The 16,618-nt window shown below is 37.2% G+C and overlaps 1 protein-coding gene across 5 annotated transcripts in view; it reads right to left on the bottom strand.

The window, feature by feature from the left end:
- MACROD2 (mono-ADP ribosylhydrolase 2) overlaps positions 1 to 16,618 on the bottom strand; it is an 850,223-nt gene that overhangs the window by 580,594 nt on the left and 253,011 nt on the right. For all 5 annotated transcript variants that reach the window (XM_015620850.3, XM_015620848.3, XM_015620846.3 and 2 more), the window contains exon 5: positions 11,474 to 11,590. In XM_015620850.3, coding sequence (XP_015476336.1) covers positions 11,474 to 11,590 — 117 coding nt within the window. The remainder of the gene's footprint in view (positions 1 to 11,473; positions 11,591 to 16,618) is intronic.

The following is a 16,618-nucleotide window of genomic DNA, read 5'->3' as shown; positions in this document are numbered from 1 at the left end:
CATTTATTTCAGAGCTCAGGCATCCAGCCCTGCCTAAAGCTCTCCCAGGTTTGATGACACTAAATTCACCCCCTAAAAAATTAGCAGATTAGGAAACCATTCATTCATCCTACAGGGGTACATCAAAATCTTGGACTTCTAAAACAACACAGGACAGGGGCTTACCACACCTGCATCTAATATGAATCACCATTTTTTTTTAATAAAACAGGATTCTCACAAGGAAGCAGATTAGATAATGGGTTACAGAGAAATTGCTTATACAGTTCTGATTTAAATCCAACACTGAATAGGAGCGACAGAAAATTATTACCAAATTATGCCAGCTGAATGGATTACTCAAACTGCTCTAATGCCCTCAGTTTGTCCTGGGTATCACTTTTATATCAAAGTCACTTCCACAGTTGGAATTAATTCAAAAAATACTTTTAAAGCACAGAATATTCCAAAAACTGAATGCTCCTTTGTTATTAAAAAACAGTCAGCCAAAGTCAGATTTGGAAACTTTCTCCTTCCCATTGTTGTCATGACAGTCCATGTGTCGTGTGTGGGTTACACACACGGGGGGGAATTGTTTAATTTTAAACAAGCACTTAAATTCTTCATCCCTGCAGGCATGAGGGTGACTCTGAGCTGTTTGGAAGGAGCTGTGGAACAAGCTCTGAAGCTACAATTTTCTTCATATTCTGCAGCCAAACACAACACACCAAGCAGCACCACAACATGTGAAAAAGGCCAGAGTCCCCCAGCTCTTTTGTATAGGAGGTGAGGGTTTGTTCCACCCTAGAGGATTTCCTTTCAGAAATGCTGTGTCTGCCATACAGGGGATTTACTCATTTGTGTTTACTCATTTCTGATTCATGGTAATTGGGCCTCTAAAATATTGTTACGAAAAAAAAAAAAAGACCAAAGAAGTCCTTTCTCATTTTCAGCCTCACCCTCTGTGTAGGATCACAAGAGACTCTCTGACCCATGAACTAACTGCTCTTTTTGACACAACCAGCTGGTAGGAAAGCTAAATAAAGCATTGTCTCAGATCAACAACAAAGAGATGGAACAAAAAAAAAAAGAAAGGAAATCTTACTGTGGTTTTAGAGATCTTAAAGTGTTACAAGTCACATGAACTGGACAAAAAGTATCACGGGAATGCAGAGAGAACCCCAGATGCTCCAACTGAAAAACTGAAGTTCCATACAGAAAGAGGACTTGTGGATGTGTGGGTGCAAAAGGACATCCACGTATCTGAAAGACTCCGAGACCTCCATCAGGAATCTTCTGCCTCTTCTCTGATGCCTTTCAATTCCCCATGGTGGGAAACCTGTATAATCCAAGTTTTCTTTACTTCTACCTTAATAATTCCCAAGCTAACATAGTGGTAGTCCCTAAGCAAAGCAGGTATTAAATATTCTTTAGCAACAAATCACAGTAAGAGGGGAGTTTTTATGTCCTGTAAAAAGCAAGCACACAGCAGGGATCTGGCAGTTCTGGAGGTGGTGATATCCTTCCTTTGGCTAGGGCCAAACATTCAGAGGTAAAACTCACTCTCAGAAATTGTCCTTCTTTGCCAAGTGTAAGGTTGTGATTTTACAGTGACTTGTTTTGCATATTTGTTTTGTTCAACTCTCTAAAGTGAAAAAAATCCAACAATATCCATGGCTTCCCAGTCAATTTTCTATAAACTTCACTTTCAGCTTCTAATGAATGGAGCTGTATTGCAACAAACTAATTTTAAATTAAGTCTTCTGTGAAACCATTTCTGTTTCATTTTGTGGGGGGGAAAAAAAAAAAAAGTTGTTTTAAACAAGATTACACCTGACAAAATTACAATCTTTCACTTGGGTGAATTGTGATTTTCAAAACTGTGTGCTTTCAGAGTGTATTACATGACATTATTTTGCATCCATGACACTTCTCAAAGTCTCAATGTTTTTTTCCCCTCTCTCTGTGTCACATGTAAATATGTGTGGAGCTTCCCTAATTCTGTTGGAGGATTAAAATTGAGTAATGCAGCTGTTAAAACAAAAATGCTTCAATAGAAACTGTTGTGTTCATGGGTACTTCAAACAGTTTATAGTCTTGTCTTGATGACCTGCTGTTTACAGTCCATGAAGACATTGAGATATTTAAACAATATTCTTATTGTATTCTTACTTCTTCAAAACCAACCCACATGTTTTAATTCTAATGAAAACACTGTATAAAATCATACTGAAAGTGTAGTGAGAAAGTTGCAAAAAAACCAAGAAAACAGTGATCCAGACAGACATAGACACAATCAGATATCAAAAGGGCTATTTTTAGTGTTGCAAAGCATTTCACATTTATGTATTTATGTATTCATTTATTTATAAGCCTTGGAAAGCTAGCAGCTATTTTTATTGAAAAACTAAATAGGAAGCATTCTCAGAAGAGTGCAGTGATGCTCCAACACATTGTGATGTTGAAACACTAAGATGGTCAGACACTTCTCTGTCCATCTCTCTGACATATCACTAGGAAATACAAGAATTTAGACCACTGTGCTAAAGGAAATTCAGTATAACTCACTTTCCCAAGGAGCCAGAAGAGAGATTCATATCATGACAAATAGCTAAGCGAGAGTATGTAAGAAGATGTAATTCAAAGTTGGTGACAGTTGTTTAATTAATAATTTCTTCTAGCTTCTTACTGCATAAATTATATCATACAAATTATACTCACCTACAAACCAACACATGGGCAAAAACAGTCATAAAAAGTTTATGCTGAAAGTATTAGATCTTTCATAAATACAGTTTCCTCCTAAACCTGGTTCTAGAACTACTATCAGTCCCTTGGACTACTGCTGAGTCTTTTAAGTCACAGTTTGGGTTTTCTGTTAACATTTAAAGGCATCCAGAAAAGTCTAAATCCCAGATCAGTGACTGCTGTGCCCTGCAGATGATGGATTTCAAAGCTCCTTTGTATTCCCAGCAGTGAAACTTCAGTCCAAGTCCAGCAAGCTGAGAACCCTGTGCTGCAACCACTATAAACTTCTCCAACTAGTCTGTAAATGGCCAAAAATGAACCACATTCAGAATCTATATTTTTTTCTTATCAGCTAATAATCTAAAAAATACTTCCATCTATTCAGAGGAGAATAAATGGTACAAAACTTGCAAGCCATGCAATGTTGTAAATAATCTGCAACCCTGACTAGCTTGCACAGAGCTACAGATATACAGTAATGTAAATTACTGTCCCCTCTGTCATTTGCTTTACCTTTATGTTTGAAAAAGGTAAAAAATCGCAGATGACAACTCAAGGATTTTCATAAACATTATTGAAAACTCACAAATATCAAAAAAGGGTAAAATCAATCTGAGAACTATGAGAAATGAAAAAAAAAATCCTAGTGTATGCTCTTCAACTTGCACGATGAGCCAAACAAAACTTTAAGAAAAAAATCTGTGTGAAGGCAGTATTAAGAAAAGGGGGATGCTATCAGAAATCTAAAATAAAGGGGGAACTAATTTCTAGTGCTAAACAACAACAACAACAAAAATCCACATGAATTTCATCTCCATACTTGAAGGCAAACATCCTGGATGATGTTCTCTTTTCACCAGTACTGAAACACCATCGTCAACATGTAAAGTAATACCAATTTTATTTCTGATTAACCAGTATTTTAATTTCTTCCTATAGCAATTAAAACATTTGTATCACATTGTCTCCCACCTGCTGTTTTCTTCCTAAAGAGAAATGTATCAAATGTTTGACCTTAGTTTTCACCAAAAAGAACCCCTAAGTACATAGATCAAAACATTGTTACATGGAACAGCCTCAAAATTCCTCTGCTGGGTGAAACAAAGATCTTTTTAAAACCATTTTACATAACCTTCTCATCCTATCTACTTAAGCCTGGTCTAAAAAAATTACATTATAGATAAAGAACTCACAAAACAGTCCTGCTTTTTGTCTGTATTATTCCTTCAAAACATAATCAGAGAAAACCCAAAACCAAATTAGTAGATTTAAACCTCAGCTGCAAGGTTTGTGGGTGAGTGAAGGAGAATTCCAAAAAAAATCACAGCACCTTTCAGATTCATATAATTCCTTCTGCTTTATTTCAAAATAGTAGAAAGAAAATCCTTATTCATTACTTATGATCTGATTACTTCCATTTGCAAATAATTTGTCATATTTTTGGCTGCGTAATGTGCAGTTTCAGCACAAAAAGGAATCCTATTCTTTGCTTTCACGAAAGAAAATTAGGCTGTACTGTTTTTACAACATTCCAGCTACAATCATATAATTATTATTAATCTGAAGTAATGATATGAAGGTAATAACCTCTGAGGGGCTCCAATTTTAAACCTTTTTGCTACCCTAGGGAAATGGAGGATCAGCAGTTAGTGTTCTAATTCGAGCCCCAAGCCTGTGCCAACACACTTTATAAGCTAAATCCAGGTTTGGGAGACAGGCTGCATATTTTTCAGAGACTAAACCAGCATAAATCACGAAGTGCCAACACACTATGAGGTTAATGTTGTGTTTTACTACAGTAAGCAATTTCTATCACCATTTAAAATGAGACAAGCAAAATTCAGGCAGACAAAATCTCATGCATCAAAGATTAATTTTCAAGTACTGAGCATTGGCTTTGGCTACCGAGGAAACATATTAGAGTGAGAGCAGCAACCACTGCACTTAAAGGAATATAAATATCTCAATTCTAACCCATTCTAGCCCCTTCTCCTTGTCAGCTGACTGTAGTGATGGGAAATTTGTTTATTTTTCTGCCACACATTAGGTCTTTTTTCTTCTTTTTTATTATTATTTGAGTAGAAAGGACCAACTATATCCAAGTATGGAGGAAACAAAATATATTAGCCCGAAGGGGCACAACACCCTGCTCCAGCACCAGCATACCTGAGGAATGACTACACCACCAGTGTGGAAAGGCATATTCCAGCAAACCATTTTTGCACCTAATTAGGAGACATTTTAAATAGTACCTTACACATAAATTAAGCATTAGGAAAGTGTTTACACCTTGTAACCCATTCTCTGTTCCATCAAGGGGTTTTCCAGACAGTGCTGGGTGCTGATGCCAAACAACTGTGATAAACAGTGCGGGCTGCTGTCCCAAGCACACCACCCTGGAAACTCAGTTCTGTGACTGATTTCACCAACACTGAAAATCAGACCTTTGCAGAAAATGTAGCTGTCCAGAATTACAGATGTAAGGCCAGGGAAGGAAACTCATGGCATCAGGTTTCCACCACCTGCTATTATAGCATATTAACACACACGTTATATGCCAATATATGGACCCAATTACTGAGCAAATGGCTCAGGGCTCCTCTAAATTTCTCAGTGCCCACTTCTGTCCTGGAGTTCAGTATTCAGTGACCAGATTGTAACAAGTGATGCCCAGAAGAGGAGGATTTAGATTTAGCGCTGAAGATGGATAGTAAAACGTTTCCTTTAGCCGCAACACATACATTTGTAACCAAACAATTAGCTGTGAAACGACAGCTTCCAGCAGAGCACACCATGACTTAACCACAGCATGACACTGCAGAGAGCACTGACAAATACATGCTTGGGTCCATTCACAAATTAAATTTTAAAGAATCTATCCATTTAAAAAAATGTCTATGAGCTAGACTCAAATCCAAGGACAAAGACTATAGGCTCTTGTGATGGAAGATTCTTGCTGATTCATAACCTCTGGTAGCTACAGCACTTGTTCACCAATTCTTCCCAAACTGATGACAGACCATGCACAGACTTGGAAGAGAAGATGTTTGAACTTGTTTAGCTGAAGTTGATAAATACATTCCCCATCAGCCCCAGGAGTTCTAACTTCTCCCTTTTTGTATGTGTGTGGGGTGTGGAGGTGTACATAAGGAAAAGCCACAAAGCTTTACAATAAAACCCTCTCTAAAATCTAAGGAGGTTTTAGGTCCAAAGAAGTAATCATTAATACTTCCAAAACATTCACAGTGTAGGCATGTATGTGAGTGTTCATGGTGAATACAGCAGGTCATTAAGATGACTGGAGCCAATTAGATCAAATTAAAACACAATAAGGACACAACTGCACTTACTTTCAAAATGTCATAAAATACGTAATATGATCTTATAAAAAAAAACCTTTGAAACCCAGAAACCACTCAGAAGAAAAACACATAAATATGTGGTAAGTGGTTTTGTTAACTATAAAGAAAACCCTTTCCAAAGGAATCCGAAAAAGAAAAACATCTCTCAAGAAGAAGGACCTTTGGTCTTGGACCTTTGATTAGTACAAACTTGCTTTGTTTAATTTTCAAATTGGTTTTTAATGTATCAGCAATGATAATGATTTAAAGGGATGGCAAAGAGCTGCTGCAGCTCAACGCTGCTTCAGGAAATCCCTGCGTTTTTCCAGCTATATGTTGCTTTCCCAGGAGTTTGGGCACGTGGCTGACAACAATGTAAGGCTACTCAACTAAGACAAAAAGTAGAAATGCATCCCTCCTGGAAAACTATCCTAACCTTTATGAGTTTATATGCTATCAGTGACTGTGTCACCTTAGGCTGTACCTTTTTAACAGAAATTTCACCAAACTTCAGTCAATTATGCACCAATTGTGGGAGAAAATCAAGGATCTTGACCGATTTAGAGTTAGTAGCCAAGTCAGTCTTCTCTAAGCAATCTTGTCTTGTCCATATACTGTTCACTTTTACACCTTCCTTTCCAATTTCCAGACATATTTTTCAATTCCCAGACTTACCTTTTACCAGAATAAATATGGAGGTAGCAAGCTGAACCTCCATCAGAACCATGCAGAGGAAAGCGACTCTTCAACCCTCACATATCAGAACTTTAGAATCATTTGAAACAAAACTTATGTATTATTTTATAAACAAGGTAATAAAAATAAGTAAATTAATTTCTTTCTGGAATCCTGGAAATCTGAAAAATATCCTTGAACATTCTGCCCCGTTCTTCCAACTGGTCAATCTTGTAGTGCAGTAGAGTTCTGGAGTTCCATTTCTGCATAAATCAACCCTTTAATTACAGCTCTACAATTGATCTCCCAGAAAATTAGAAGAGGTTTAAAAATCAGTACCTTTATAGCCTTACTTTAAAATAATACCCTGCAAATATTCATATTTTAAAGACTGGAAATTATGTCTACATAACAGAAGCACACTTTTTAATCTCTGCTTTTTAATCTCCACTTTTTAATCTGATTAAACAAATTTAAAAGCTGATTCCACCTACTGCGTTTAATACTAGCACTTCTCCTAACTACTTATTTCACAGCAGGAACTGTCTCTGAGAGCACATTCACATTATTACTCCAGGCTGATCCTGGAGCAGAAGACTTGCTATATATGCTATTTACTCAGGGACAGTGCTTAAAGTACTAAAAATGTCAAGCAAACAGAAAAAAAAATATTCTAAATGTTATAGATTTATTATGAACATAAACCATTGTATTAGAAACTGTCTAGCAAGGTGTCTCCACCAGAAGTCCACCTTTCAGATTTACTGACAGTTGGTTCTATCCCATATTAGAGGCTGTAAGATTTTATTTTCCTAGGTTTAGGAGTTTCATTGCCAGACATTTTTCAGAAAAAGAAAGAAATTGCTACTAGGCTTGGCAACAATAGAAAAAAAAAGTTAGTTTGGAGGTCCTTTCCTGCCTAGGTCAGGATACCACATACCTGTGCTGGTTTTCAATTGTTTTTAGGCCTGTTAAATACCAGGCAGAATGGGACTCTATTTTCTAACGTTTACTGACAGCGTCTTTTTTTATAGTGAACCTCTGCAAGCAGATAAGAATCCACAAAGCTGTTATGGACCCCTCATTCCAGCCATAAACACAATTTACATCCAGACCATTTTCTGCCAGTAGAGCCAACTGAGACTATTAATCAAATGAGAAAGAAAACAAGCATTTGTAGAGCTTTAAACAGATACTGTTCATCTGTTATTTAAAGCATGTCAGTATCAGAGTACTGCTCAATGTTTGAAGATCAGCTGTACAATATTTAGAATGAACTGTTCTTTAAAAGGAGCAACAATATGAAGTACCAAAGTTAAATAATTGATGATTGGTCTGGAAAGCATTAAAGGAAACTATCTCAGAGCAAAAGGCACTGCCTTTTTCAGCCCCCCAGAGCACTATGCAAACCCGGGTGCCTGCATAGGTGTTTGCTGAAAAACAACAATAGATGACATCAACCAAATTTTGTATTCAGCAAATAACTTGGTTGGCATTTGGGGGGACTTTGTGTAGGCTTTTGTAGCATAGGAGGCAGATGGTGATTACACTGATTTCTGTAAAAAACTGTACTGAATGTTACATTAACTGGTAATTAGAAAACTCAATTTGACTTCCCTTCTATTTTCAAACAGAATACTTTTTGGCATAAAAGCGTGTCTATCTTGAAAAGTTCATAAAGAAACATCTCCAGACCACAGACATGTTAATCTTGGTCTGTTCACATTATTACAATAAAGAGCTAAGAAAAATTATGAACTACTTTGTGTATTCTCTCCCTGAACATTTGCTGTTACTTGTGTATTTCACAAACTGATTTCTGACTCAGATGCACTAAGAACAAATCACAGAAAGCCAGCCTATACCCTAAATCTTTACATTTTTCAGTCAGATATTGTTTTCCAATTTTTCCACTGTGAAGAAGTTATTTGTCAGACCTATTCTTATTTAACCTAAGTAAATACAGCAAAGTACTCAATAAAAATACAATAGATCATAAAGGAGATGGCCACAGTGGTTTTTTATTTACCAACTACTACCTTCCTAACAAACCATACCTTCCCTTCAATGCAAAACTTAATCCCAGCTTCCTCCAAGTCCTTTATAACATAAAGCAATATGCTGCATGATCTTTGAGTGCTAAACCTTTCTAAAATGGAGTCCTTGCTGAAGCCCAAGTCCTGCATCGTACAGCACACACAGGCTGCTGCGTCCCAGAGCAGCTTTGCTGAATTCAGCAAACTGTTTCCAAGCAAAGTATTTCATGATCAGGATCTTGAAATGGGAAAATCCCAGGGGTAGGAAATAAAATTGTAACATTTTAGAATTCTCTTAAATAACCAAAAAAAACCCACTCAAACCCAAGAACTCATCATGCTAAGGAATGCATTTTACATTTCCTAAAACTGTTTGTCCAACTACAGTCATAAAAAGAACAGAGACAACAGAATAGTTTGCTACTCAAAAAAAGTGTTAATTGATTATTGTAGTTGGTCTTCTATACACAAACAGATCAATGAAAAGCTAACTGCTAGTGAAAGTTGGAAATTAGCAGTCAACCACAACCTTCAGCAAATTGCTGGCACACAACCTTGCCTCACAGAGGATCTGGATGGAGAGTCTGGACCTCCTGTCACAGTGCTGCTTTCCTCACATGAGTCAATGCAAAATAGTTCCCACAGTTAAACTGTCACACTATTAAGACAAAGTGACAGAGAGTGACAAAAGATATCCAGTAGCTTTATAGGTCTCTAAAATATGAAACCAGTCTTGACTGCTTGATCGCTTTCAGATGAATGGTTTAAAAGGTACAACAATTTAATGAGCCTACAAACTAAAGTTTTTAAAGGCAGAAGTAAAAGAAAACAACAGTTGGTAAGAACACAAAAATACATTTTAAGGAAAAAAGCTAAGAAATGTTTTTAATTCTCAGCCTCTGCATGTAAATTGTATGTTTCCCTCCCTGTGCCTGTTGCTGTTAAAGATAACCTTTCCCCTTCTCACGTTGATGCACAATCAAATACAAATAGATGTGGCTTTGATGCAATTTCAATTTCTAAGAATACTGATTAAGAAGAATATTGGCTATTCCCCATGCCTGATTATAGGTTTTATTCCCAACTTCAAGTGAAAATGGGCTTTCTCATTGTTTTGGTTATTATTCCTACATGAAGAACTAAGATTTTCCTATAGCCTTCAAACAGGATCCCATTTTTCAACCTAACTTAAGCAACCCCTTAAACTGCTGTGAGATTCAAAAGGAGGTCACACCTCAAACACTTTCTAGCACACATCAGTTGCCTTGATACTTAGTATTTAATTTCTATCACTAGAAATAAAAATACAGGGGAGGAATTATGTACCTACTGATGAGCAGCTTTTCTGCTTTTCTGTATCCCTCCAGAGATACTTTGTGGTTAAAGGGGAAGAACTAAACATCAAACATCCCCAGCAGAGTAAATGATGATGTGTCACCCAACAACCCTATCCCTTTCATGGGACTCTAGTGAATTTTTGTGCCATATACAAATGCAGCCTAACTACCACATTGAATCTTCCTCAACAATTTCCCTTACCTCTAGTCAAACTAGCCTTTCATAAATGACCATTACCATGTGGTCAAACTTGGTAAAATATAAATATACATATACATATACATATAAATAATAATATATAGCAAAGTTTTCTCATACATAGAAATTACCTCTCAAGGAAAACATTGTTAGCTCTCATCATTGTCATCATAGAAAAAGAAAATGAGTGGAAAAACAATTTTCATATCTACCTAAGACATTAAGGGCTACAGGAGCCTGGAGAGATACCTACTACTGCAGCCAGCATTTGATTTGAGTTAAGAGAGATCTAAATCATTTTTGAATGCTCCTGCTGCAGCCTGCATATCCCAAAAAAAGAGGGAAAAAAGCAAACTTGAATTCTAGTTATATGGGGTTTGCAATTCTTTCCCAGTATTTGTATTTTCATGTTTTAATACACTATTCTGTAAGATCCTGATTTACTAAAATTTCCTGCTTTATATTCTCACATAATAGACTGGCTGACCATTGTGCTGGCAGCTTGTTAGTGTTTTCCAAAACAAGCTCAACATCTACACAAGACAGTCAAATAACAATCTTCCTGTTTGAAATAGGAGGAATGTTTTTGACAATTCCACTTTCAAAGTGCAAAAACATTCCAGCACTGAGCTAAACTCCCTCTGTCGAACGCTAAAGTGTGACAGATGCCTTTACAGTAATTGCCAATCAGACACTACATGGCAGCTGAAAACACAATACATCACTTTGATCTCCTGGGCCCTCAAAGTATTCACAATCAAGGAATCTGCATGAAGAACATCAAATATGCAACATTTCCAAAAACTGTCTCTGCGGAACTTAAATATGATAATGTATATTTTGTTCATATTTCATAAAGCGTTTCCAATCCTTTATTATGCATATGAAAGGATAGGTTTTAGCTTGCAAAAATAAAACATGAAAGATGCTTTGTATTTCAGAGACATGTAAGTTTTCATCGGATAACATAGGTGAAACAATCGTTTAGAAAAGCCTGAATTGCTTTGAGGGGAAGACATTACTACAGAACATGCTTAATTAAGTCCCGCTGCTAATTTTGTAAAATGAATACCCTGTTGAATTAGACTACAGGGAAATGAACCATGCACACCAGCAACACATGCTGGAAACAAAATCGCTGAGAAAGGCTTGACTTACATTTTGCAGGCAGGTCGTATCCACAGGTGATTTTGGCCTGTCCAGTCTCACAGCCGCTCAGGTTGCGACACTCAGCCACCAAGCAGGGCCCGGCAGCTCGGTGTATGCAGCCATCCACTACAAAACAGATTTTTAAATCTTTTTTTAAAATTTTATTTTTGATGAAAACCACTTTTATATGGACTTATTAAAAGGCACTTTTTGTGTTTGCCTTCACTCATGGTCATAAACATTTACTGCCCAGCTTTACACCCACAGCCCAGACCAACTGATTAGTTGATATCTAAATATATCCATTTCTTTCCTCTGACAGAGTTAGTCTATGAGTTTTGCAAAAACATAATGTTTAGCCAACTTCTGCTAATTGAAAAGCAAACATCTAGAAAATGTAAAGTAGAATAAAAGTTCCAGTATTAGAAAAGGATCTTATTGAAGGCTCTAAGAAATTCTCACTACAAATTATGAAAACAAATTTGACCTTCATCTAAATGCCAAACTCTCTTTAACAACACACCCCTGATACTTCTACAACTGTGCAGGTCATTTAATATCACCATGCTACTAATGTCTGACATAAAAAAATCAAAAAAATAATGTTTATTGATTTGAAATATAAAAAACACTTACTTTTGAGCTTTTTTAATTTTCCATTTTTAAAAAATTTGCATTATTCATGCAATATTTTGAAGTTAATTAAAAAATAATTACTAAAGGTTGCAATTGCAGCTAAGTATGCAAGAAAATTAGTAGAGTGCATAGATCTTATTACCCTCAGGAGCCAGCAAAACAAGGCTGCTGGCACAGCAATTCTGCCCTCTCAACATGCAGTCCAAGAAATCATTTACTGTAATTATAGCAAAAAGTTTGAGAAAAAGGATAGAAAAAAATAAAGGAAGTAGTGTATGCATGAACATATTAACTAGAGTAAAGCCCTAATTCAGCAGCAGTTACAGAGTTCAACTAGAAGAAATAATCTTCACATAAGCTACAACTCAAAAGGTAGAATAAGCTCAAGTATAAAGGCTAAACAAATACTGATGGAGATAAGAAAGGAAGAGTCTGTATGAACATCATTTAAGATTTATTTCAGATTTTATTTCAGCTTTAAGTAGTTCAAACTTAGAGCTGTGCCCTGCAGCATGTTTGAAGTAATGAAACCAGAAGAGGTTTGGAAAGCCAAGGGGGATGGGTTTTGAAGAGACTCACATCACCTGCTCACAGCAGGAGCTGCCCAGCTTTCTACAGGCTCACATTTGGGCAAGTCATGGCACTCTGTGCTCCCACCGACCTCACAGAGCCCGCTGCCACAAAGGGAAACTCCTTCACCCTGAGATGGTCCTCAAAGCCACAATGCAAACAACAAACAATGACAGTCCTGGCTACCCTAAGGCCAGAACTGGTTTTATAAGGTGTTGAGTATTTCCTGAAGTCAGGCATCCCCAAGTGGGGAGGCAGATGACATCGTCAAACAGGTAAAAGTGTCTTCTGCTAAATGGTAAAAACGTGATTGTCCTTTTCTAAGCGAGTTCTATACCAGAGTTCATATTCAGGTGACCCAAAATTGGACAAGCAGTTCCTTGAAATACTCCATGCCCATCCTGGGCACATTGTCACTGATTTTCAAATTTTTTTTTGTATTTTGTTCTGTATTTTTCTAATATTTCTATTAGAAAAAGATAACTATGGAATCATGTGATTCTGCACTTCCAATGAAATTTTCTAAAACTGTTTATTGAAAAGACCATGGATGCCAAGACACCAGCTCTAAGCACATTGCACATTCTCTATCCCAAGACACCAAGGCTTCTTGTTCTACCTCAGCTGAGCTTTTGTTTTTAACTTATCCAAAATCTCTTCTCAACAGACTCCAAGATGCTAATGCAAGAATAATATTTTGTAATGTTGAAGGGAAGAAAGTGTGTTTGAAATGTATCCTGTGCTCATAATACCCAATGTAATTGTTGTAACCTAATTACTAAATGCTTTTCCAAACCAAGCAGAATAAGTAAACCAGTATGCACTGAAAGCTCAGGTCTTATTTTTAGAAGAAGCACTGCCACAATCTTTACCAACCTTTAAGTACTTCCTGAGACACTAACATAAAAACAGCACTGATGCTTAGGACTAACACTTTCTCCATGATTCTTTACAGAGGAAGAAGTCCTTAGGAATTCTGGACAAGGACTCAAGTCCACTCAAGGATTCGCTTGGTGGCTGATGAATCATTTCCACCACTGAGATCTTTCCTGTCCCCACCAGTTCAGCACTCTCCTCTGAGCTGTGTCTGTGCAAGGCTCAGCTGCTCTCTCAACTGCACAAACCAACCTCTTCTTCTCAAACACCACTCACTTCAGCACAAGTCCAGCTCAGAGCACAGCCAAACAACAGCACCTGCAGAAGGAAACCATCGCCTCTGCCAGGGAAGTGGAAGCACAGGGTTGCCACTTCTAAACCTGTGATGGATTAAAACATCCAATATCAGCACTCCATGAGTCAGAGCAGCTGTCATCACACAGGAGGTCCCAGCTCCCCATCTATAGCCCCTCTCATGTTCAAAGGGTGCTCTTAATGCAAATACTGTGATCATAAAGATGGGCTATCAGTAGTTTCTTGGAGCTGATACCACACATCTATGTCCAGCCTTTATAAGCAAAGAAGCCCAGGAAGGATGAAAGAATAATTGAAAAAAAATTGAATTCTTAACAGAGAAAAATCAATCCTATCACAACCACTCCTGACATATGACAAGGAAAATGGAAGACATCTGCCAGAAGGGAACAAGTAGACGTGAATACTTCCCTTATAAAGGTGGCACAAGAGAAAATGATTGAATACTCCGGACAGGTTTAGATGGAAAAGTAGAAATTAGCATTTGATATGCTTCAGTGACTGATGACATGGAAGAATGAAAGGGGAGAGCAGGAAGGGGGAGGACACTGCCAACAAAATCCAAACCCAAAACCCAAACACCAAACCACCCAAAACTTTCATAATAACCTCTTTTTCCTACCATACTTTATTAAATACATTAATAGAGGAGACCTCTGGTCTGTGCATGCATGTTTTATTTCACAACTCAATAACTCAGACTAGAAACATGCTATGTTAACAATAATATATACTCTTCAGAACTTAAGTTTGATAATTCTTAAAGTAAACCCCAAGCACTGAAATATATTGCCAAATATGAGCACTCTGCACAACACAAAGTAAAATAATTGCAAAGGAAGAGTAGCTTAACAAATCTAAATATGATTCTTCAGTGTCTGCTAAAACATGTCTTAGCCACATTAATTAAGGAAAAAAAACATGGAACAGGCATGTACAAAATATTTACATGAGATATTCTGTTTTCTAGAAGTCTGCACCAACCAGCAAGGTCAGTGTACAGAGAGGCAAGCACTATTAACAAGGAAACTTAGTGGAAATTACAGATAATGACAAGAACCTCAAGAGGGGAAAATGATGGTCAAAGACATTTTGTTATTCTGCAGTAATGAGGAAGAAATTTACATGATAATAATGGCATGGTGCCAAATTAAAAGTAAAATGAAGCACCCTTAATATATTGGTTCCAGATATTTCATTTCTTTTTTTCAATTTTCAGTTTGCTGTATAGATGCTCATCTGCATTATTCCAAACATACAGAAAACATTAGACCATATCCCACTGTTCATTGTGCAACTGGCTGAAAAACCCAGTCAAATCTGATATGGCATCACATGACAGTGATAAGAAATTGTGCTTTCTACAACCAATAAAAAATGTGATTTTACTTCAAAGCCCTCACTCTGCCTCACAGTGTGCCTTTTTCCTACAGGCTGCCTTCCTGTCCAGGTTTATGGAAATCACATAGACATACTTTGGGTCATTTTCATATGCAACTGACCTGCCATTTAAGAGCTATGGGAAACATGAAGGAAAATCCCACAGGAAAAACTGTCAGTCATAAGTGAAAGAAAACCCATCTCCCATCTGCACACTGATCAATTGACAACACTTGAAGGTACTAAAGAGAGGGCTTCTAACGAGCCTTATTGGTACCGTGCTTCTTGAAATGAGTTTCAGGCTTATAAACCAAGCTGCTTTGAAGGATTTTTGAGAGCACTGAGTCCTGCCTAGGGCCACCAGTGAGGCAGCAAACACCCTCTTGTTTGGTGTTGGGTGAAACACCCAACACCAAAGGTTTCACCTAAGAGGGTGTTCTCCCACCATCCCAAGTGTTCCACCACATGGGATGGTGGAAAAACACCCTCTTCTCTTCTGCCTCCCATCCCAACAAACTGAGGTCCCCTGAATGCTCTGAAGCAGCACACAACACTTTGGCTTTTGAATAACTGCAAAGACTTCATGCAGGTCGACCTGTCTTTTGAAAAGTGATCCTGTTACCCAGTGCCTTCATGTGTGGAGAACCCAGAAAAACCGGCTTTGTGTATTTATTGTTTCACCATGCCTGGGTGGACAAGCACATGGAAGGGGCTTCTCAATTCTGAAGACCTACAAACATGAACTATATTTTGAGGGCTGAAAAATGGCTTGAGAAACTTCAGATTCAATTCATCTCTATAGCTAAAGTTGCTCATGCTTGTGTAAAGCTATTAAAAGTAATACTCTAATTTATTTTTTTTTTCATGAAAAATAATAGCTATTTCACTGAATGCTTCCATAAGTTTCAGGAGCCACTAGGGACAGCACTTTGTTCTCCCAACAATTCACCAGAAGCCATTAATGAAGAAAAACTATTTTCAAAGCTACTGCAGTCAATGGCATTGGTTGCACAAAGAAGTCAGCTGAAAATAATTGCTTAAAATACACAGATGAAGTCGAGTATCAAAATAAAAATCCTATGCAGAGGACAGCATATTAATAACAACATGTTAAACAAAAATGTGTAATCTTTGACACCATCTTTCTCCCTGTACACTGAAGGATGCTAACTTTCTCAATTAATTTATTGTAAAGCAATTGCATTTGTGCTCCAGAATTAAATGGTTAAAGTTGTATAGTAAAAAAATCTAGCTAATTTACTGGTGTACAATATAGAACAAACCTATTTCTTAGAGAAAATCTCTTAAAATTGCAAATGAAGCAAAAGCACAGGAAACACAGAATTAAGGGTATCATGGGATGCTGCTTAAAAAAAA

Source organism: Parus major, chromosome 3, assembly GCF_001522545.3.
Source record: "Parus major isolate Abel chromosome 3, Parus_major1.1, whole genome shotgun sequence".
NCBI classification, from domain to species: Eukaryota; Metazoa; Chordata; class Aves; order Passeriformes; family Paridae; genus Parus; species Parus major.
The sequence above is the reverse complement of the archived record's forward strand: the minus strand, read 5'-3'. Positions and strand labels throughout refer to the sequence as shown.